The sequence below is a fragment of the Augochlora pura genome, chromosome 2 (genome assembly GCF_028453695.1).
Source record: "Augochlora pura isolate Apur16 chromosome 2, APUR_v2.2.1, whole genome shotgun sequence".
Taxonomy (NCBI): Eukaryota; Metazoa; Arthropoda; class Insecta; order Hymenoptera; family Halictidae; genus Augochlora; species Augochlora pura.
In genome coordinates, this window is record NC_135773.1 from 11659260 (window position 1) to 11682303 (window position 23044).

Sequence of the window (23044 nt, forward strand, 5' to 3'; positions counted from 1 at the left end):
AATTATTTTATTATTATACTCGATATCTAATAGTGACGTAGTATTTATAGTGTTAAACGGCTGTCAAATTGCTTTTTTATTTATGATTCTAACTTATTTTAGAAATTATTAAATCTCATAAAATTTAAGTACAAAAAATTATGTAAACACAAAAATCTATATACATAACCTTTTTTTAAAAATTAGTATGGTAATACACTAATTATTAAACACTCAACAAGTATGTATATTAAATTGTTTTATTTAAGAACAGATTTTATCTACACTTAAAAATCTGTAAAATATAATAATATAGGTAGAAACCATCTCGATTAAAAACCAAAATGAAAAAAAAATTGATTAGTATATAGATTTTCTTAACTCGCTACTTGTCTAAATCTATGTAAACACTTATTTTGTACTTTCTTAAAATTATCTAAATCTATAATCCTTTTTTGTCCAAATCGTAAGAAGCTCGTAATTATCTTTCATATTTGAAAAGTATAAGATTATTCATTATTAAATCTATACTGTATGTATGATTTGTAATTTCTAAACACGAGTGTAGCAAATCTTATAGCGAGAATTTAAAATACTTTTTGTCTGCAAATTTGTCCTCAGATTGCTCCCAGCATTCATTAATAAATTTTAAATAATTAAATTTTAGTTTGTTTAGAAAATTTCTATTAACATTCTTTTTACTGTTTAATGTATTTAAGGCGTAAAATATAAGCTACAATAGAATTCAAATGAATAACTGCACGTACATAGCAGTTTTTAATATAAAATACTTCACAGTACATTTGTATATATATTGAGTACAATTCTATTTACGAGAACTAGTGAATTCATCTGAGTAAATTCCTCTATCGACATTTTTATATATTGTTTTAACAATAAAATGATTTTCGATATACAAGTGTTATTTCATGGATTTTTAAAAATTTGGTGTTGTTCAAGAACTTACGAGAATTATCTGCTGGATGGCAGCCCTCTGGTAGTGAAATCTGAGAGGCGTTGCCACACTACATAATCGTATAGCAGCGAACGAAGTTCCTTCTAAAATGCTGTTATTCATTGATCGTATATATGAATTTCATAGTGTTCGCAGGTTACAATAAATCAGACAATTTTTCAATTAAAGTTGAATTAAGATTGGAATTGTAGTGTAGTGCACAAGGACCATTAATCGGGAGATACGGAATCGAGAACTATTTAATGGATCCGACTATCGGTTGGTATCAACCGGAGCAGTTCGGCCCCGCTAAGGATTTGTGGTTACACATTTGGGAAGCTGAGAAAGGTCTTGATATCTTAACGCTGAAGAACGATTCATCTTCGAATGTGATGGGAATGAAGCTTCAGCAAGACTTCATAGCTTTGGATTCTCTTAATTTTCGTACGGGGGACCGCATGCAACATCACACTGGCAATAACTATTATAATCCATCGCGTAGGAAAGGTGATAATCGTGCTAGCACCTACGGCATGAACTACAATTACGATGCCTTAGTTGGCGAATACGGAGGCTGCCCGTGGCGTATGCCCAACAAACATTATTCAAAAGGAGTTATTGGGTGAGTATTCTTAGTGAATGCTGGATTGTTATTTGCCTATTCGAAACGATACTGTCGTGTTCTGCGTAATTCTTCCATATGGGCATAGCTAAGGTTATGTGTCTTGCACGCTCGTTTACAAATAGGGTATACCTAGTAGAGTTCATTTGTAATTAGTAGCGTTGTGAATATGAAATCATATTCCTTTTCTAAAATGTGAACAATACAATTTGTCTTGTAATCATTTAGACTAATACTTCGCTCAACATTCATGCAAAATCTTTCAAATTTTAATGTTGAACGAAGTAATGATTTTATACACGCACGTGTACGTTTATGTAATATAATTATTTATGTTTTTATTTACAATATTTCAAATTATTTTGAAGCTGACATCGTTACCATTGTATTATATTAAAAAATTTAATTTACTGCTTTACAAAATTTAATCAATGTAATCAATTAATATTTCTGAATACTGACTACTAACAATAACAATTTTGTAATACTAAATTCTTTATGACTTTTTGCAAATTATACGTCCTTTCTAAGAAACATAAGTATATTTTATATTATGCTTATATAACATTAGTAATTTCTTTGGTGTTATTTATGTATAATAAATATTTTTCCATTAATGAATATGTATATCTTAATATTTCAAATTTTAACTAAAAAATAAAAATACGTATTTCTCCAACTATTCGTTTTAAAAAGTAATTACTATATTTATTATCTCAGTAATATATTTCGAATTATAATAAATGATGTGTCTTAATTTTTGTGATTCATCTCAGGTTCTAATCATTTAGATTTATAAATATTTATAGCAAATTAAAGGAAGTAATTAATTTTATTGATCTAATTGTTGTTTAGAAGTTGTTATGCTTGGAAATATAATGCTTGTAGACTCACTTTAATTGTATTGCTTATTTTATATATTTCATTAGTATTTTTTATTAATAATAATATACATATGCAAAATGATGCTAAAAAATAATTGCTTGTTTATAGTATTTACAGTTAATGTGATGAAAAAAATAATCAACATCTTATATTGTTTTGTCATAATTTTTTCACCATATTTATTTCAATAGATTTATTATTTTTTATTGTCTAAGTTCAAATATTTTTCTGTTTCTTTTTGCATTAGAAAGAACTATGAACCTTCTTTATCAAATATATGATCAAATATTCCTGAGTACATATGTATATTATATTTTTTACATGAAGGTAGTGTACAATTTTAATTATTATTTATTACATGTAATTAAAATAATAATCAACATTTCTATAATTAACACAATTAAATGCTATGATTATTTGTTTACTAATTTTTCAATGTTTAGGTTGCATGAAGAAATTGAAGACTTTTTTGCTTATATGTGTCCATCTAATGAAGAACATAACTTACGAATGCGTGTTGTCAAAAGGATAGAACAAGTAATTTATGATCTCTGGCCAGAATCTAAGGTTGAAGTATTTGGCAGCTTTCGCACTGGTTTATATTTACCTACAAGGTACGTATCATTGTACATATTTAAAACAAAACGTATTTAGTAATATATATACATGACAAATATATGATTTGTTTTAAATTAATTTGATATGCAGTAATTCATGAAAATATTTATTATAATATTATTAATACAAGTTAATTTTGTAAGATCATAATATGCCTATATCTGATTAAAAGCTATACGTATAATTGAATATTTATTGTTTTATAATGTAAGAAATATTATTTATTTAGTAGATTTTATATATTTTTAAACAGTATAATTACACACAACTAATTTTTTCTTTCAGTGATATAGATTTAGTAGTAATAGGAATGTGGAATGATCTTCCATTACGTACTTTGGAACGTGCTTTACTGGATCAAAATATTGCTGAACCATCATCTATTAAAGTTTTGGATAAAGCTAGTGTTCCAATTGTCAAGTTAACTGATAAAGAAACTGAAATTAAAGTAGATATCAGTTTTAATATGAATAATGGTGTCAAATCTGCAGAATTGATTAATTCTTTCAAGAAGCAGTATCCTGTGCTGGAGAAACTAGTTATGGTATTAAAACAATTCTTGTTACAAAGAGACCTGAATGAAGTTTTTACTGGTGGAATTTCTTCATACAGTTTAATACTTATGACTATCAGTTTTTTACAGGTATGTTTCTATTCTATTTCTTTAAGTTTACAATGTTGGAACAACAGTCCATTAAAAATAACTGTAAATGTAGAAAGATATATGTTATAAATTTAATATGCTGATCATTGATTGATAAAATATAATTAATTCTATCAGAAATTAAAAATTTATCTTTCTGGCATCTTGAAAAATTTATCTTCCTACCATCTTGAAAAATTTTCGTTTCAGTTACATCCCAGACAAAATGCTTACTGTTCAAATGCTAATCTTGGGGTACTATTAATAGAATTTTTGGAATTATATGGTAGAAAATTTAATTATGTTAAGACAGGGATTCGTGTTAAAGATGGTGGTACTTACATATCTAAGGAAGAGGTAATGTATGTTTTTACAATTTAAGTGATTGTATAGAAAATGCTGTGTAATTAGTTAAAATAATATAAATAATCACCTATAAATTATTACTTCAATAAAAGTAAGAAATTTTAAGTCTTCTGCACAAAATCTTTAAGAATATCTTGTAAAAGGTATGATATTTAAAGATGACAGTATGAACGATAATTCAAATGATATTGAATTCCTTAGTAATTATAATATAAGGAGCTACAAAATCATTTCTTTGTCTCAGATTATGATTATATGTGATTGTAAAAATTTAACTAGTATAATCTTTTAATATGTAAATTTGTTAGTTGCGTCATAACTAGAAATTATAAATAGTTTCTACAATATTTATAGGTTCAACGTGATATGATAGATGGCCATCGACCTTCTTTATTGTGTATAGAAGATCCACTTACGCCTGGTAACGATATTGGCCGTAGTAGTTATGGCGCACTATATGTAAAAGATGCATTTGATTGGGCTTATTATGTCCTTTCGCAAGCAGTTAGCCCTTTAAATATTTTAGTCAATGATGCGAATAAAGTAAGGTAAGATTATCTAGACATTAAAATTGTATATACTGTTTACTATCATAAAATTCATTTAAATGTTCACTAAACATAAATTCTACAGTATACTAGGAAGAATAATTCGTGTGACGGATGAAGTAATAGAATATCGTAAGTGGATTAAAGAAACATTCCCACTACCTTTAAGTGAGGTAGACTCATTATCAAGTTCAACAGGATCCGATGCATCTACACTATCTGCTCCAGCAAGTGATACAGTACAGTATTCAATTTTACTTTCACATAATATGATATTATAATTTTATTTTATTACAATCATAACTTTAATGTACACTAAACAATAATTTGTATTTTATTTTGGAAGGATTCTGAATGTAGTCGAGGTAACTCTCCAAATACTGGAGGGAAGGGAGAAGATAGAAGTAAAGAAAAACATATATATAATAATCAACATACTCATCATCAGTCACAATGGAAAAAACCATTCAAGGGAACTTCTCATGGTAAGCTTAATTTAATAAAAAATATATTTACTTTGTGAATATATAAATATTTATGTGCCATAGGTAACCTCCACAGCTCTAGAGGAAATTATCATCGTGCAATAAACAATAATATAAGTGGACAAAGTAAAGCAAAACATTCTTTACATAGTAATGGAAGTAACAACAATAGTCACAGTCCAAGTTCGAGACCACAGACTGTAAAACGAAAAAAACAGTGCATTACACCGCGTGGTGGTACTGGAGACTGTGTACGGTGATGAAACGTGCAAAATAATGTTGGACTTTGTTTGTCATTTAAGTAGCGAGCTCAATATCATAATCGTGTGGTGAAAAGACATTGATTAACTTTCATACCACAATTGAATTAACCTTTCCACTTTTGTGTACAGAGGGGCTCAGTGTTTATAACGATAAAGAGTTTATTAACTCTGCGGTTTTTTCTTATAGGGTCAAGAAATTGATCTAAATATAATTGAATTCTTCATTGCATCACAAATATTTGTTGTGTTCTGTACGAAAGTTAACATACCAAAGACGTACAGAATTGTAATATAGATTGGTTTAATTTTACTTTTTTCGCATTACTGCACATATTACAAGAAAAAAAGAAACATTAAAGAAACATGTCGTATTTTATTAAATATTGTTTACAAAGTCACAAGCTTATTGCCATCTTTAAATAGCAATAGTTTTATCATAACCATTGATAAAACCTATTGCAATACATTTATATAATATGAACGATATATATGTATATATATATATATATATATATATATATATATACATATATACATATATACATATATAAAGATCATTTACAGTGCAGTTTTCTTAAAGATTTCATGAAACTACAATGCAAGCTCTAATAATGATGATAAAGACTTAGTTTTCTATATGGAACTATATTCTTATAACAAAGGGGTGACAGAAAAATTGATGATATTGAGATTTACCGATTGTAAATATTGTAATATACATTATCAAACATAGAAAAATAAGTCTAAGAGTTACCTACTAAATTTTTCTTTATTTTATACATACCTAAAATAGTATTTGTTACAATATGTTATCATTTAAAGTCATGGCTATATCCATGGATATGTGAAAATTATCTATTTTTTTTCTGTAATATGTAAGTCCAGTACTGTTGTGAAAATGTTTTAGTTAAGTTATAAGTTCGTGTGCTGGTGATAAACAAATTTTGAATAAAAATATTTTTGAAAATACTAACTCATTGCTGAAAGAAATAATACATTTTAGATTTTTACACTGTGTTCTTTGAAGTCGTAATTGTGCATAATGCTTTACTTTTTATACAGTATTGCTGATTTCGTAACACTAGTTTGTAATTTTTAGTATCCCCTGAATAATGATACATTATTTTTGTATTATCAAATAGTAGTATATATTATCAAATACATGTCATGATCGAATGTCAAGTGAATTCAATGCATGAATCCGATATTGCATTTACAACATGTTCTATATTACTCTTTAAAAACTGAGCAACATTTCAAAAATTTTGTATGTGACAATACGTAGAAAGGCCTTGATATCACTGATAACTCTAAATGTTGTATGACGCAAGTATCTCATATTTAATTAATTAAAAATTACATTCCGTTTTTCAAATAGATTTTTGTTCTTCAGATATGAAAATGAACAAATTTTTACAACTTTAGAATCTTTATCCTTATTGCATTTTATGTTAATACAGATTTATATGATTCAAGTACTTTCTTATAAAATTTGAGTAGAGAAATAAAAAATACACTATTGACATTCAATTTCCTTGATAATACAATATTTGTGCAGTATTCTGTATAATATTGGAGGCAACGTTATCTATGAATAGCATTATAAGCCGTGATTCTATTTTATAATTAGAATGTCAATTGCTTATTGCAACATACATATACCTACGTATATATGATGTATGTATGCTGTAAACACTAAAATGTCGATCTTACATTTTTAGAGGTATCCAATTAATTTCTTATATTTTTATGTTATTATTCGAATCGAATTTATAATATCTGAAAATAAATATTAACTTTTTAATTGGAATTAATCTTACGTAAATTTTCATAAAGGAACTGCGGTTTGTGTGTTGTCTGTATCTTGATATAATTGAAACAAATGTATAACTACGGATAATTTGAATAAACAGTGATAACAGGTTTCTTCGTGTTATTGTCATTCTTTTTGATACTATGTTATAATAATGTAATATTAAATTTTAGTTTGCAATAAACAGCCAAATATAAAAAAATGTTATTTATAATTTTTTAAAACATAAATTTAAATATGTTCAATATAAGCATAAGTCTCTACAAAAGTCTAATACATGAAGTTCAGTTATAACTAAAATGGAGCAATAACAAGGAAACACAAAGTAAAGATGTGTTATTATGTAGAATATCTTTCTTGAGTTGAACATGTAAAATATTCTATTTTTTTGTGATAATAAAATAAACTCTTAGTAAAAAAAATATTTGTTTCGAAAGTATAATATCAATATTTATTACATGTGTTTTTATATGGTACTCGATCTATAATAAATGTTTAATTTCTCTTCTAATATACATTTATGCTTAGTAAATGGAGTTCTAATGGATTCTCTTATATTGGTGCAGTAGAAATACATATTCTTATAAACGTTTACTGAATTATTCTTCACAGCAAAAATTGGTTGCAAAATCAGACGAATTATTTAAGTTGTTAAAATTTCTCTTGAAAATTTGATTTTCTCACTTAAAATAATGTTATCTGTTAATTATTGTAATATTTTAAAAAAAGGAGATATCAAGGTATTTGAGTTAGGCTGGTTACACTGCATATAAAAAAATACAAATGTCAACAGTAACACTTTATTCATTTATATTAATTTTGTATAAGTATTAGTTTTCAAATAAGTGTTACATCATGTTACATTATTTTTAACTATGTGTCGGTTAAAAATGATATAAATTATTTTGAACTAATTCCACTAATAGGATTGACTTCAAGTAGTTGCATACGTTCCAGCTGAGCTAATCTGTGTTCTTCATCAAATGTTACTGGTAATGGTGGATAAGCTGTAAAATGTTATAAAATACTCATAATTCTGCTATAGAATACATAAAAGTAGAAAATCTTTCAATTTATCAGATGCTGTGAATAGCTTGTACAGTTTCCTTAGCTCCAAAAGCAATATGTTTTATTATCATTTCAATTTCCTTAATCATTCAAATGAATTGTAGTTATTGAAATGATATTCTTTTCCATAATGCATATTTTCTTTTTATATGAATTTGTTATTTTGATAAATGTCATTTTTAGAATGTTAATTTTATGTAGTCTTTGTTTATAAATATTGTTTCTATTAAATAATTTATTAAATAAAATAAAGAGTGTAAATAGTGATTTCAACTTTTTTAATTTAGTTTCAAAAGATTTTTTATTATAATTTCTGCTGTATATGTTCCGATAATCAATATTTTCCAGATATAATTCCTAGCAAGCAAAAAAAATGTTCAAATACTAAGTACTAAACCTAATCATCCTAAGAAAAGTGTACAAACATTCTAGGTCATTTGATAAACTCTTTTTCAAATATGTTGTTTCTTTGATATACTTACCAAATACTTTTAAGAAATAGAACAACCAAATACTAAAGGTTACTCCTAACAGTGCAAGTGCCACCTCTGCTTTCCATATTCCTGTGGGTGCACTGATTTCTGTAATTGTTTGACAGAAGCTTGCACGATATAATGATTTCTTCTCTTGAATAGATAATTTTTTCCAATCTCCTTTTTCTTTTTCTCTTAATGCCTATATAAAGAATGATGTTTCTCATTAAATATATGTTGAAAAATAAATTTTTTACTTTTAAACAGAGGTATGTGAAAACATTTATACACCCATGATTAAAAACGATATTTACATGTAACTTTGGTAAAACAATTCTGTTACATAGCCAAGATAAGAAAATACATATTGATGTATATATTAAGGCAAAAAGTGTTTCTATTAATACTTTCTTTGATATTCTATGATAAACGTTGTATATACTATCTTTTATTTTTTAAATCTATTGTTAATAATTATAAAAGTTGTTATTATACCATAATTTCTGGAGTATTTGCTTTGAAACGAATAGCTGGCATCGGACAATCAAGACGGTCAATGTATTCTTCTGCTCCATTAGGTCCATGGCCTACTACATCTCTATTGCCAATTTTGTCCGGGAAGTAGAAAGCAACTCCTGACATTCCACGGGTATGTTTTGGAATGTTTTGTCGCAAACATGAAATAAGCAGTTTGCTAGCCATTGTTACTAAAATAATATAAAGTTGTTAAAATATTATTTAATTTTTAGCCCTATTATAGGGCTTTCACTATTATTTTGTATTATTATGTGTTTAATTCATAACTTTTACTTATTTATACAATTAAACATGTCCTTCTATTTCACATTACGTTTTTTTCACTGAAATCATACTTCAACTAAATTTATTTAACCAAAAATATTAAACCACTAACTCACAAATTATTAAAATATTTTTAGAATAAAAATTTATTTCATTAATATGTCATTAAAATATTAACTTATATTGTACAAGAAATTCAGTTTCCAGGCAATATTGCGTACCGTTTATCAAGTACGTCGAGTGGTTACCTAACAGAATATGAGTTTTAAAAAACTATTTGAAAAGTAAGTACAAGGTATATATGAATATAATAAGAAAAATATTTTACAACATGAAGAAAAAGATAATGTTTACTGTCAACTAGTATAACTATCACAGGATTGTATAACGTATGAAAACTTACATGTTCGGAATGAACTCCCTTAAACTAGTGAAGTTAAAATGGCTACGACTAGGGTTAGATCACAGTTTGACGTGTAGTTGTATTCACGAATTACATATACATATCTACATACCATGCATGTACAGTCGTCTCTCCCTTCAAGAGTCTCTCCTTCTCTCAATTCAAGAACTTCCTCATCCCCACCAATCTACTGCGCATCCATCTCCACGCAGTTACTTTAAACAGAGAATGGGAAATGATAAAACAAGACAGAATGAATCCAGCGAGCTCTATGTATGAGTGTCAATACGGCTAAAAACTGAAGCTGTCTCACTTTACTCTGCTTGTAGTCTCACTCTTTTCGCGCATCCGTACGTCTGGCGCTCCATTTGAAACACGCGGCGTGATATTCGAGTTGTACTTCTCACCTCGTAGAATTATCAATCATATTTGTCAGTAAATTTATGAACGATGCTCAATGCACATTGAGATATATGTCGAATATATGTATATGGTTTTAGGCAATATTTCGACAAGTTGAACAGGTAAGCTAAAGTAAAGTAAAGTATTGCACATCCATCAGCGGTTGTGGCGTTTTCGTACGATGATATCCCTCGACTGAAAATCCCAAGCGATTATGATTTTCTTGCAGTATACCACCACCCATCACCATTGACAAGGTAATGTGTGAATGTCCAATACTGACCAGAAGAGTGGCTCAAAGGTCAGTAATGGTCTATGGAGGTCCGTTTTGGGTCAGAACACCTTTGGAAGAGGACCCCCTAGAACACAACTACTTCCATTGGCGAGCACGCAACAACTGACTAAACAGTGACACTTCGCTGAACAGGTAACTGAGAGTAACTCCCCACTACTGACTTTGATGATGTGGATTATTAAATCGAATTTCTTTCATCCATAAATTTATTATTTCTGGCTTCTTAATATTTGTTCCGTTTGTTCATGCCATTTAATTTGTTAGTGAAAATAACTGATAGAATCAAAGATGTGGAATACTGTTTCGATGTACAATGAGCATCGTTCGCAAATTCGCTGAAAAATGTGGTCGAGAATCCTATGAGGCGAAAAATACAAGTCCAATATCGCGCCGCGTGTTTCAAACCGACCGCCAGATGTACGGATGCGCGAAAAGAGTGGGTCCACAAGCACGGTAAAGTGAAACAAGCTACATTGATTATCGGTGTGACTCGTTTCGCATGTGATTTTCTGATGTCGTGCTGTCTTGTTTACTCGCTATTTACCCTCTTTATCATTTACCACGAGGGCAGCACTGCTTAGCTGTGAATCGTTAACCAATCAAGTGCACAGCAATTCGCTGCATTCTCTTAATTCAAGAGCCTCGTTGTCTCCGGACATGGATCTTGAATGAGAGATTACTGTACACATATGGGTAAGTTTCATATATGTACAGTGATACTACACATAATGTATTATGTAGAATATCGAAATATAAAGTATCGATAATGACAATACAATTGTAATTCAAATAACCGTGGGCAGTAACAAAAGCATTTGAGTATACTTAATATTACAAAATTAAATACATACAAATTTTTAATTTCATTTCAAATATCTATCACAGAATAATGTTATTAAATTATTTACCATATTCTTACATTTCCAAGCGTATCATTGGAAGGTAATATTTTTTCAATTTCTATTTATTAAGTAATGAAATTATACGTTATTCGATTAAGGTACATGCATATCGTACTTCGCTAGATTGACGATCGTATGGAGTATTAACTTGAAGAAATACAAAATTAATAAAAGAATATATATGACTCACAAATTGTTTTATATCAAAATATAATTATGCAGTATCTTTTGTTATCAATTAAATAGAAGAAACGTTCATAACCATATAAATCTATTTATAATCATGTTTATAATTTTTAAGATTTGTAATAAGTTTTTTAAATATTTGTTTAAAATTATATTTTATCAATTATTTGTAAATATTTTCGAAAGTGTTATTCTAATACACATGCTCTAAAATAAGTATTATTCATGCGTTCTTAAAGATTCTTCGATATTTAAACATCAGTTTTGAAAAACTTGAATGAATGAGCATACATATGTTGCTCTAAATCTTTACAAAATGCTTGAAATTTTCCATACCGATTGAGAGAATTTATACATGAAAAGACACATGAAGCAGCCTCTATTTCTGGCCGTAGGTTCGTACAGTTCGTGTGATTATAAACCCGCGGTTGCTTACGGCTTACGGCATGGCGTTAGCCAAGTCGTGTGTCATCGTGCGTTGCAGATGAAAAGCGTTCAATATTTATAACGCTTTTATTTTACATGTTCTATATTATTAAAAAACTTTTTGTACAAATTTTAACGGCAGGTGAGGATTTCAAAGTACGATAATGCTAGTGCTTTGAGAGCAGTATAATTGTAGCTATAGAGGAACGAGTTCAAAGATGCAGTGAGGTTTTGATATGGCGGTAAATTTTAGTTAGACAACGATTTATCATAAACTTTGACAATATTTGTCCGAGGATTGTTGAAATGTGGGTGTATTACAACTTTTACTTCTAGTTGCAATTTACAGCCAACTCCAGTGAAATGTTACACCGGAAAATTAAAACGTTATACATTTCTGCATTTTAAAGCACAGTGGCGACATATCATGGCGGCGAAATTTTCTTAACTGCAGTTGTGTATCTCGATTACTTTCATACCTAATACGTACGCAAAGGAATTTCTTTGTGAAGTAACATATTTAGTAAATTTATATTCTGTGTATGAAATTCCGTTCGTAAGTTTCTCGATTGTGCTCCAGTTTTGTGTACTTCAAGTGATGTAATTATATTGTTCAAGCATAACATGTAGTCAAAGACTTTTTCTGTATACAGTGACACTATGACTTAGATTTGGCATTATAATGTAGTAGCTTAGTGTTAATGCAGGACGTTGGTGTTGTTTGTGTTTGTGCATATGATTATTTCTTATATTTTTTAAGATAATTCAAGATGAACAAGCGTCGTAGAACATCTTCAGTTGCAAGTCGAGGTACGGAAGATGATGGTGACGATATACCACCTGAACCAACAAAGAGGAGAAAAAAATTAGATCCTGTAAGTTATTATATATGGTAAAACATCATTTTCTATAAAAATAATATTATATTTAATATCTACATTTATTTAGAGTGACCTGTGCCAACAATTGTATGATGTGCTACGTAATCAAAAAAAGGAAGATGGAACATTATTATGTGATGCATTTATACGTGTGCCTAAACGCAGACAAGAACCAGGTTATTATGAAGTTGTAACAAATCCTATAGACCTGCTAAAGGTTCAACAAAAACTAAAAACTGATGAATATAGAGATATGGATGACTTAGCAGCTGATATTCAACTTATGGTTAATAATGCAAAAGCTTTTTATATGGTAATACTACATAAATTATTAAATTTAGAAAATATATGAAGCATGACAAATTTGAGATTATAATATGTAACAATATATGTATAATTATAGCGTACATCTCCTGAGTATAAGGATGCTACAGAACTTTGGGAACTATGTATAAATACAAAGAATCGTATTACAGAAGAATATGAAGATCCAGAACCTAAAGGAAAACTTATATTAAAAGTAGCAAGATTGGTAAGTATATATATATACTATTGTTATGACATTGTATTATTTAATGAATTTGAAGTTAATGTGAAGTCAATTACATAGGCTCGAAAAGTTGCAACGAAACAAGAAGATGCAGAAGATACATCTGAAAGTTCTACAAATCCAGATGAAGAGACAATACAACTTTTTGAAGATTTATTTGCAGCTGTTATGACAGCAACAGATCCAGCTGATAACAATAGGCCATTACATACAATGTTTCAGCTTAAACCATCTAAAAAGGTTAAATATATTATTTTCAGCAATATCTTATACTGCATTACTGTTTCAGACTAATATATTGAACAAATACTATTGCATTTACAGTTATATCCTGAGTATTATGATGTAATAGAGACACCAGTAGACTTAAAAACGGTGGCAAGAAAAATTCAAGAAGGAGCATATAGCAGTATCTCAGATATGGAAAAAGATTTAATGCTCATGTGTCGTAATGCTTGTCAATTTAATGAACCTGGATCTCAAATTTACAAAGATGCTAAACTGTTAAAGAAGATCATTACTGCAGCAGCAAGAAAACAGGATATTGGATTAAGTAGTAGTATTCCAAAGATTGCAACAACTGCCCCATCGACACGGAGTAAAAGAGGTAGTCGCACTATGGCACAATCCTTAATAGCGCAAACTGCAGCACTACCAGATGAAGATGAAGAAAGTGACGATGAAGAAGAGGAGTCTGCAGAAACTGAAGAAGCAGACAATCCACAATGGCAACTATTCCAAACTATTCGAACAGCACCAAACAATCAAGGTATTCAAAAATATTTAATTATACTACCGTAATGTTTCGTTTCATATATAAAATATTAATTAAATTTCTTTCATTATTCAGGAGTTAGAATGAGTGAATATTTCTGGAAACTTCCATCAAAAAGATTGTATCCTGATTACTATAAAACGATTAAAAATCCTATTTCTTTATTACAAATCCGTACAAAAATAAAGGTAATTACTAAAATTCACAAGTTAAAAAACCAATTAATAGTTAATTAATTTGATATTATTTTTTAATCTCTTACAGAAAGGTGAATATGGTACAGTTAGTGAAGTAGCTGGAGATATGAATATTATGTTTGAAAATGCGAAAAAATATAATATTCATACATCTAGATTATATAAGGTAAGAAACATTAACTGTTTAAAAATTATGTGTATTTGATACTTATGATTCATTTATATAAATTAAATTGTGTGATCTTTTAGAGTGCTGTAAAATTGCAAAAAATAATGCAAGAAAAAGTACAAGAACTTTTAGAATTTGATCAGGTAAATATTTTACTGGAAAAGAATACCTTGTTTTAAACATTTTCAAGTATAAATGCTATTTATTTACGGTTTTCATTTTCGAAATATCTAATAACAAACTGTCTTTTTAAAGTATATACCAATGCACACATATTCACACGTATGTTACTTTAATAGGACTCGGACTCTGATAGCGAATTTGAAAACAGTTCCCATCAACCAAAACTTATTAAGCGTGCTTCGAATCTATTAACTCGTGGAAAATATAAAGACAATATACCATTGAAGAAAAGATTGTATGCATTAGTTAAATGTGTGATAGAATACGTTGTAAGTAATTCCAACTTGAATAATTGAAATACAAACTTAATAATATAAAGGAAGTTACTGCATTACAGTGTGAAGATGGTCGACAACCGATGTTAATGTTTATGGAAAAACCTTCTAAAAAATTATATCCTGATTATTATCAAGTAATAGCAGAACCCATTGATATGTTAGCTATTGAAGCTAATATTAAAGCAGAAAAATATCAAAGCGAAAATGAGTTAATACAGGATTTCAAGGTACATATTATATTTAATTACTAGAAAAACAAAATATGTTTTATATTTACTGTATCCTACTTAATTTTATCTTCAATTTTATTATATTATTATTTTCTTATTTACAGTTAATGTTTAATAATTGCCGCCAATACAATGAAGAAGGTTCCTTAATATATGAAGATGCAAATACATTGGAAAAAGTTTTGATGGATAAAGTAAAAGAATTAGGTCCATTACCAGAAACACCTAAGCCAACAAAGTCAAGTGCGTCCACACCAACTAGAAATGTTGGGTATGTAAATCATAAAAAATACTATTTAATACATAATACAATACTCAACATTATAAGTATATATACGTTTATTAAAAGCTACATTTATATTAATATCTTATTGTTTGTAGAAGACCAAAAAAGGTTATACCGCTGCACTTACAAAAGTTAAAAACCATGTATGATACCATAAAAGATTATCATGATGCCAAAGGAAGGCAGTTATCCTTAATTTTTATGAAGTTACCAAACAAAAATGAGTATCCTGATTATTATGAAGTCATCAAACAACCAATGAACATGGAAAAAATAGCATCTACATTGAAAAATAATGGATACGAAAATTTAGATGAACTTGTGTCCGATTTTATATTGATGTTTGATAATGCTTGCAAATATAATGAACCTGATTCTCAAATATACAAGGTTTGTATAATAATATACGCATGCATGTTTATGTTTAGTAAAAAAAAAGAATTCTCACAGCATTGTTTACAATGAAAGTAATGAAAACAGGAAGTGATGTTCCACTTAGTGAAAAACTAGATATAATCATTTTTAATCAAATACTTTAATAAGTTATTTATTATTATTGGATGGATTAAGAATGATAACAATAATTAATGTTCTTTCCATTCTTTGATAAGAAAATGTTAAGTGTAAAGAAAAGTTATTACTTGATTAAAGAATTACTAACAAGTGTTATTTTCCGTGGAAAGTGTATGTTTGAAGTGCAATTGAAATTTCGCGCTAAAACATGGAAAGCTTGATCTGTTTACGGTCATGATTTTTGAGGTTACGTGAAGTTAGCTGCCTTCTTATCTTTGTCGTTTCATACTATTTCATATAAGAATTTTATAGAATAATGATTGATTTTTATTTATGAATAAATATAATAACATAAATAATGTGGATATGCAGTTTTATCAAATTAATAATTGCAATTTAAATACACGAAAATTGCTTATTAGATGTCTGTAAATGTTGTGACTGTGTAATCCTTATAAATGTTGTAATTTCTTTACAAGTTTTATGTGTATGCACTATTGCACAGCATGTCTGAACCAGGGAATGTTAATAATCAAGAAAATTGTATTTCTGTGAATAAGCCATTAAAAGTACGACCTTGTTTTATTCGTTTAATGAGAGACAAGGAAGTAGATCAACGGTTATCGAAAAAGTGCAAGAAGAATGAAACAGAAGTAAAGAATTACTTCATCCTTTTCAAAATATTACACAATAACACTAATTTTTATGAAAGATGAAAACTTTAATACCACTGATAATTGTGAAACATAGCTTTCAATCAGGTGAAATAATGTTTTAGGATGCATTAATTTTGCAACGATTAGTCTTGCAAACAAAGTTACAATTAAGCGAAGATGAAGAAAGTGTACCGGATGTATCAGCTGCAATTCAAGAAATACTGGCAACCATTTTCACTGCTCTATATAACCATCAAGATGAAGAAGGAAGGTGTTATTCAGACTCTATGGCAGAACTTCCAGAACACGATATTGTAGATGGAAAAAAGTATGTTATGATGACTAAATAATATGACGTTATATTTATTTTGTTACAAATTATATTTTTTATTATAAAGTTAGTTTTAACAATCTTTTATTGACTTTAAATAACAGAGTACGAGGATTATCGTTGGACTTAATTAAGAGGAGATTAGACCGTGGAGTTTACAAACGACTAGATCGATTTCAGGAAGATGTATTTACATGTTTGGAAAGAGCCAGAAGGTTGTCACGTACAGATTCTCAACCTTTTGAAGATAGTGTAGAGTTACAAGCATTTTTCTTGCGTACGCGGGATGAAGTAACTCGTGGTGGAGATTTATTACATTCACCAGCCCTTAATTATACGCTACTTGATCTTTCTGCTCAGGTTGCAGAATTAAAACGGGTGAAACAACAACAAGAATTAGCATTACCTAACGAAGAAGAAAGTTGTGATGGAAATGAGACAAAAGTATGTAATATTTTGTCATAGACTAACTAAATCAACTAAATGAAGAAGGTTAATCTGATATATTTGTTTTTTATTTTATATAGGATTCGGAAACAAATACTAACACTGAAGGAACTAATAGTGACAATGGAGGTTCAATGAGTTTTAATCAAGAAGTTTATAGAGCTGGAGATTTCGCATATATAGAACCTACAGAACGTGGCATGGAATATAGTGTAGTTCTTATAGAACGTTTATGGACAAATGCAGAAGGACAACAAATGTTGTATGGCAATTTATTTTATAGACCAAGTGAAACCTACCATGTAGCCTCAAGAAAATTTCTTGACAAAGAATTATTTAAAAGTGATGCTCATGTAGCTGTACCACTAGCTAAAGTAGCCGGCCGGTGTTGTGTTCTAAGTGTAAAAGATTATTTTAGAATGCAACCAGAAGGTTTCTTAGAGAAAGATGTTTATGTATGTGAATCACGATATTCTACAAAAGCGCGAGCTTTTAAAAAAATCAAAGTCTGGAATTTTGATCCAGATCATTTAAAACTTGTATCAAGAGAGAAACCATTAGAACCAAAACGGGTAATATCAGTATACAAAGAAAGATTAGAGAAACATAAAGAAGAGATCGCAGAGTTAGAAGAAGGTGAAAAGTTAACAGAAAAAGAACGACCTGTAAGTTTCATATTAATGACACTATTTGAAGATACTACAGTTACGTACTGTAGCGTAATGTAAACTTTAATTATTATGTATTACAAAATTTACTTATTTTACTATTTTCTATAGAATGTAATATTATATAATTCGGAGGATACAGAAAATACTTACTACGAACAATACAATACGTGTGCGGGTTCTGTAAAAACAGGAGATTTTGTTTATGTAGCAACAGATGGAGGTAGACAGCAAATTGCACAGGTTGATGCTATATGGTCGACTAAAGAGTAAGATCTATAATATATTATCTAGTATAATGCTGTATAATTATTACTTCACTTTTATATATCACCTATTTCATTTTCAGCGGAAAATGTTATTTTAAAGGCCCATGGTTGTTAATGCCTGCAGAAGTGCCACATACACCCACAAAATTATTTTATAAACAAGAACTTTTCTTGTCTACTGTCGATGGAACCCATCCTATTGTAGCTATTGTTGGAAAATGCGCAGTTCTCGACTATGGAGAATATATTTGTAGTAAGTACTTGAAAAATTATTAAACAAAAAATATGTAGATTTAGGTCAAAAATAAAAAATATATATTTTACAATAATTTGATATACTAAAGTGTATATGTGTTTGTAGGCAGACCTACAGAAATTCCAGAAGATGATGTATATATTTGTGAATCATTATACGACGAAAGTAAAAGCCTCATGAAGAAGTTAGGACAGGAGGGTTTAAAAAAATTCAATCACAACACAGCAGTAACAGAAGATGAAATATACTTCTTCCGAAGGCCTATCAACCCTGCTAAAGTGTGTAAACAATTTAAGTATATTAACTTATTTTACATGCAACAATATGATAACAATAAGTAGCCTATACATTAGTATGCAACTAACTGAATATATTGCTTTGCATGTGACATGTGTGTTGTAGGTCCCAGGCGATGTGGCTCAGACGCAAAATCAAGTCAAGCCTGTTACTCCTAGTTCAACTCAATTTGAAATGGTAATTTCTTGTCATAGACATTTTTGTTCTAATAGTGATACAGAAATTATGCATGTTCCTTTAAAATCATACGCAAGTTCGTATGATCATTATAAATGTTGCGAAGGTGTTATCAAATTAAATAAGTTAGGAACATATGTTTTACACATGAGTACGATTTGCGTGTGATAAAAATCTCATAAGATCTTGTATCTGAGCATGTTTCTCATTCTATGCCGGCATATTCATTTTTTTCTGTTTATTTTATTTTATATCTTTTTTTACGCACACACACATACACATATATACACATGCACACAAACATATTTAAGATATATACATATACGTATAACACTAAATAGTACAATTTCTATTGTAGTGTTTACATAAGATGTATAACATACATAGAAATTACTTTTCATCAAGTCTAAATTCAGAGCACCTGTTGGGTTTATCTAGTGCATATGTAGATATACTGTAAGTATATCTACAGCATATATACATATGTTCACATAGTTCACCACCAAATAGTCTCGCTTCCATGTAATTCTAACCCAAGTAATATAAAAGTAAAGTAATTTGCTTTGACCGGAATGCATACAGTACTAATACTCGAACATATTCAAGTTCTTAGGATACACCTATGGTGTTAGGTTGAAACATAAGAAAGCATACGATTTTATTAGCCTAAAACATTTGTGATTTGACACCAAACTATTGTGAACGTTGTGCAAAGTGTATCGCGTGTTATATAAAAATTAGAGTTTATGCCATTAATATTATAGTCATGGACACTGCAGTATTTCTGATCAGAGAAGATTCACGTAGCAAATAGTATTCATATAAGATCGTTGTACTGATAGAAAATATTCCAAAACTATTCATGACATTACATTCGGTAACGGATAATAAACGTAACATAACATAAATGGTATAGGAGGCATCACCATTATTACCGAAGCTGGAACCCGATGTGCTAGGCATGGGAGTAGGATTAGGAGTGGGAGTAGGAGTAGGAGTAGGAGTTGGGGAGGACAGCATGGACGCTGGTGGTCCACCGTCCGTTGGATCTGCAGAAGCTCAACCGGTGCTCTCCAATACCCAAACACCTGTGTCAACCAAGAAGGTAGGACTTATCGTGACATTATTTGTTTACAATTGATTTACATGTACATTTTTATTTATTTCATTTTATTTTTGTTTAGAGAAATATGCCAGCATACTTCTATTTTTCATTTTTCAATTTTACACCGTTTATTATCTATACATTAGAACAACAATTAGATGTCTTACCTTTAAAGGTATAAATGTCAAGACTTGTTCATGAGACAGTGACATTATAATTTGTGTTTTCTTCTGTTTAGAAAACGGCGGGTAAGAAATTAGTTACGGGCTATATTTTGTATTCGAGTAAAATGCGAACGCAGATTACACAAAACAATCCTGAATCATCCTTTGGGGAGATTAGCAGAATTGTTGGCAACGAGGTATTTATTTATTTTTGACTGTTGATTTTTAGTTTACAATAAGGATATATCTATTAAGGAAGGACAATGTGTAAATTATATTTTTCAATTGTATCACAAAAACTTATGAAACTTATTTTTCAAAAGCTATCAACAAGAGAAAAATACAACATGCTATGTCTTTCCTTTAAATATATTTAATTTTTATAAAGGTTACCATTCACATATTACACGTAAAAATCTGTTAATATTGCTATTAATTATGTATTCAAGTCAATAATAGAATGTATATTTCATTACATATTATCATTATTTTCATATACCGTTAATAGAATATAAATTTAATGGTAGCCATAAATAGAAATCCAATAGAAAACAGTTTCATTAATCATTTTTCCATGCTCTACTAAGAAAAAGGTTTGAAAAATGGACTTGTATAGAGTATTAAAATGTCACATAAAGAATAACATAAATATGAGTCTTTTTTATTTCAGTGGAGGAAGTTGCCAGCAGGAGAAAAGCAAGCATGGGAAGAAAGAGCAATTAAAATGAATGAAGACGGAGGACAACTAAAAGGAACATCTGTTTCAGTAGGCACTAATTCTATACAAGATGTAGTATACGAATGTTGCTGGGACAATTGTGACTGGCAATTTGAAGATATGACTGATTGTATTGATCATTGTATTGCTGAACAGAATGGACATGTGCAGTCATCTTTTGTTAATGCCGCTAGTGGTATGTAATTTTAATACTTTTAGCGTTAAACACTATTTTATTTCTGCAAGATTTAATATTTATTTTTCTATAGATGTGGAATTCCAATGCCAGTGGCGCGGTTGTGGTCGTACGAAAAAATCTGTACCCCCTTTTCCAAGTGTACAAAGACTTGCAAGGCACGTTAAAGAGGTGCATATCCTTAAATCGAATGGACGTATAATACCTCCGTCGGAAAGAAGCAAGTATGTCATTAAAATTATCATACTATATTTTTTAGGTTTCAAAACTTTATTTTAATTTCAATTTTCACTTGCAGAAATTATATGGCCTCGAAAGGTCCAACGATATTACCGCCAATGGAGACTGGTAATTAATTTGTACTAATTGTCTATTTCTATTTATAAAGAGTGCGACATTTGCATTATTATGCATAATTTTATGTATAGAAACATCGGCAGCTGCAACACAAACGAGCAATATGCCCGTGGCTAAACAGCCAGAACCAATGTTTGTTGCTGTTCCTCCAAGACCAAGCCGCGTATTACATTCAGATGCCTATCTACGGTAAGAAAATTGTTAATATTGATATATCATACATTTATCGTAATTAACCCGGAATTACCCACGTGAAAGTCTAGTAACAGGAGTACTCACGTGGAGATCTAATAGAGTCCTATCATTATCAAATTTTTGTATATTTTAATTAGTAAATAATACTCGTTTCATTGAACGTTCATAAGTACCGCACATGTGTAATCCCGGGTTAATAAACATATTTAAAATTAAATTCTTTATTTAATTTATAGATATATCGAAGCATTAAACGTAGAAAACCGGTACATATCAAATTGGGATAAACAGATGAATGCTAATCCTGATAATACACAAATTCCTGATGTAACAAAGTTACCAGCTGAATGGCTAGGCAACGGCGTAGGCAACCACGGGAATGTGGTGAACGCCTTATGGACACTAAGGAACATGATGATGCGAGATGTGTTAGCCATCAATAAAACTTTATAGTTTATAATTCGTTAAGATCTATAATCTTTAATATTCGATGCTACCTTAAATTACTATTTTCAGGTCCGTCGATGCTAGATGAAAGACTGACGATTATTATTTGAATTTCAGTATATTTATATTTTTAGACTATTTTCTTTTTATTTTACAATTTGAAGTAGTATTTGAAATAGAACTTAATTGTAATACACTCGGTTAGTAATTTCTGAACTGTAATGAAATTAGAACTCTGACAACGAGTGTGACACTGAAAGATTCGGATCTGAAAAGTATTTACAAAACAACTTTTATTTCTTTTAAGTTACAGTTTTCACTAAGTGAAAATGCTATAAGCATTATTTTCGATATATTGTTTATGGATCTGTTAGAAGTAGATTGACAATGTTACTATTATAAGAATCGCCATTTTGTACATACTTCGCTATTTTTAATTTTAACATTTCATAACAAATTTTGTATTTTGTGTATCGCGTATTATAAAAGTGTGACTTGACAATTCCTGTATTCATACTATAATATAGACCTGTAATGTAAATATAAACTGATTCACTCTAAAAGAA

The 23044-nt window shown here is 29.3% G+C and overlaps 3 protein-coding genes across 10 annotated transcripts; 2 read left to right on the plus strand and 1 right to left on the minus strand.

Annotated features, from left to right (window-relative positions):
• Positions 1 to 1001: 1001 nt before the first annotated feature.
• Positions 1002 to 7509, plus strand: LOC144478341 (terminal nucleotidyltransferase 4B). Its single transcript, XM_078196142.1, has 8 exons — positions 1002 to 1556; positions 2885 to 3055; positions 3345 to 3702; positions 3913 to 4059; positions 4423 to 4616; positions 4702 to 4855; positions 4963 to 5101; positions 5165 to 7509. Exons 1-8 carry the CDS (start codon positions 1198 to 1200, stop codon positions 5359 to 5361), a joined length of 1719 nt encoding a protein of 572 aa, XP_078052268.1. The 5' UTR covers positions 1002 to 1197; the 3' UTR covers positions 5362 to 7509.
• A 454-nt stretch (positions 7510 to 7963) lies between these two features.
• On the minus strand, positions 7964 to 10056 carry LOC144474195 (cytochrome c oxidase subunit 4 isoform 1, mitochondrial). Of its 2 annotated transcripts, none has more exons than XM_078188842.1 (4): positions 10035 to 10056; positions 9214 to 9425; positions 8728 to 8920; positions 7964 to 8184 (listed from the first exon to the last, which is right to left on the minus strand). In XM_078188842.1, exons 1-4 carry the CDS (start codon positions 10039 to 10041, stop codon positions 8078 to 8080), a joined length of 519 nt encoding a protein of 172 aa, XP_078044968.1. In that variant the 5' UTR covers positions 10042 to 10056; the 3' UTR covers positions 7964 to 8077. The 2 variants fall into 2 exon arrangements, with proteins under 2 accessions (XP_078044968.1, XP_078044978.1); XM_078188852.1 differs by having other exon boundaries at positions 9923 to 10050.
• Positions 10057 to 12113: 2057 nt separating this feature from the next.
• Positions 12114 to 23018, plus strand: Polybromo (protein polybromo). Of its 7 annotated transcripts, none has more exons than XM_078187109.1 (27): positions 12117 to 12441; positions 12894 to 13008; positions 13082 to 13327; positions 13418 to 13546; positions 13625 to 13804; positions 13889 to 14333; positions 14415 to 14527; positions 14604 to 14702; positions 14786 to 14848; positions 15005 to 15157; positions 15226 to 15393; positions 15501 to 15667; positions 15778 to 16072; positions 16974 to 17179; positions 17287 to 17626; positions 17710 to 18294; positions 18409 to 18566; positions 18647 to 18819; positions 18928 to 19100; positions 19225 to 19296; positions 20213 to 20401; positions 20640 to 20762; positions 21236 to 21479; positions 21553 to 21703; positions 21778 to 21827; positions 21908 to 22025; positions 22268 to 23018. In XM_078187109.1, exons 2-27 carry the CDS (start codon positions 12904 to 12906, stop codon positions 22482 to 22484), a joined length of 4962 nt encoding a protein of 1653 aa, XP_078043235.1. In that variant the 5' UTR covers positions 12117 to 12441; positions 12894 to 12903; the 3' UTR covers positions 22485 to 23018. The 7 variants fall into 7 exon arrangements, with proteins under 7 accessions (XP_078043264.1, XP_078043256.1, XP_078043235.1 ...); XM_078187100.1 differs by having other exon boundaries at positions 12117 to 12275; XM_078187091.1 differs by having other exon boundaries at positions 12117 to 13008.
• The last annotated feature ends 26 nt before the right edge of the window (positions 23019 to 23044 follow it).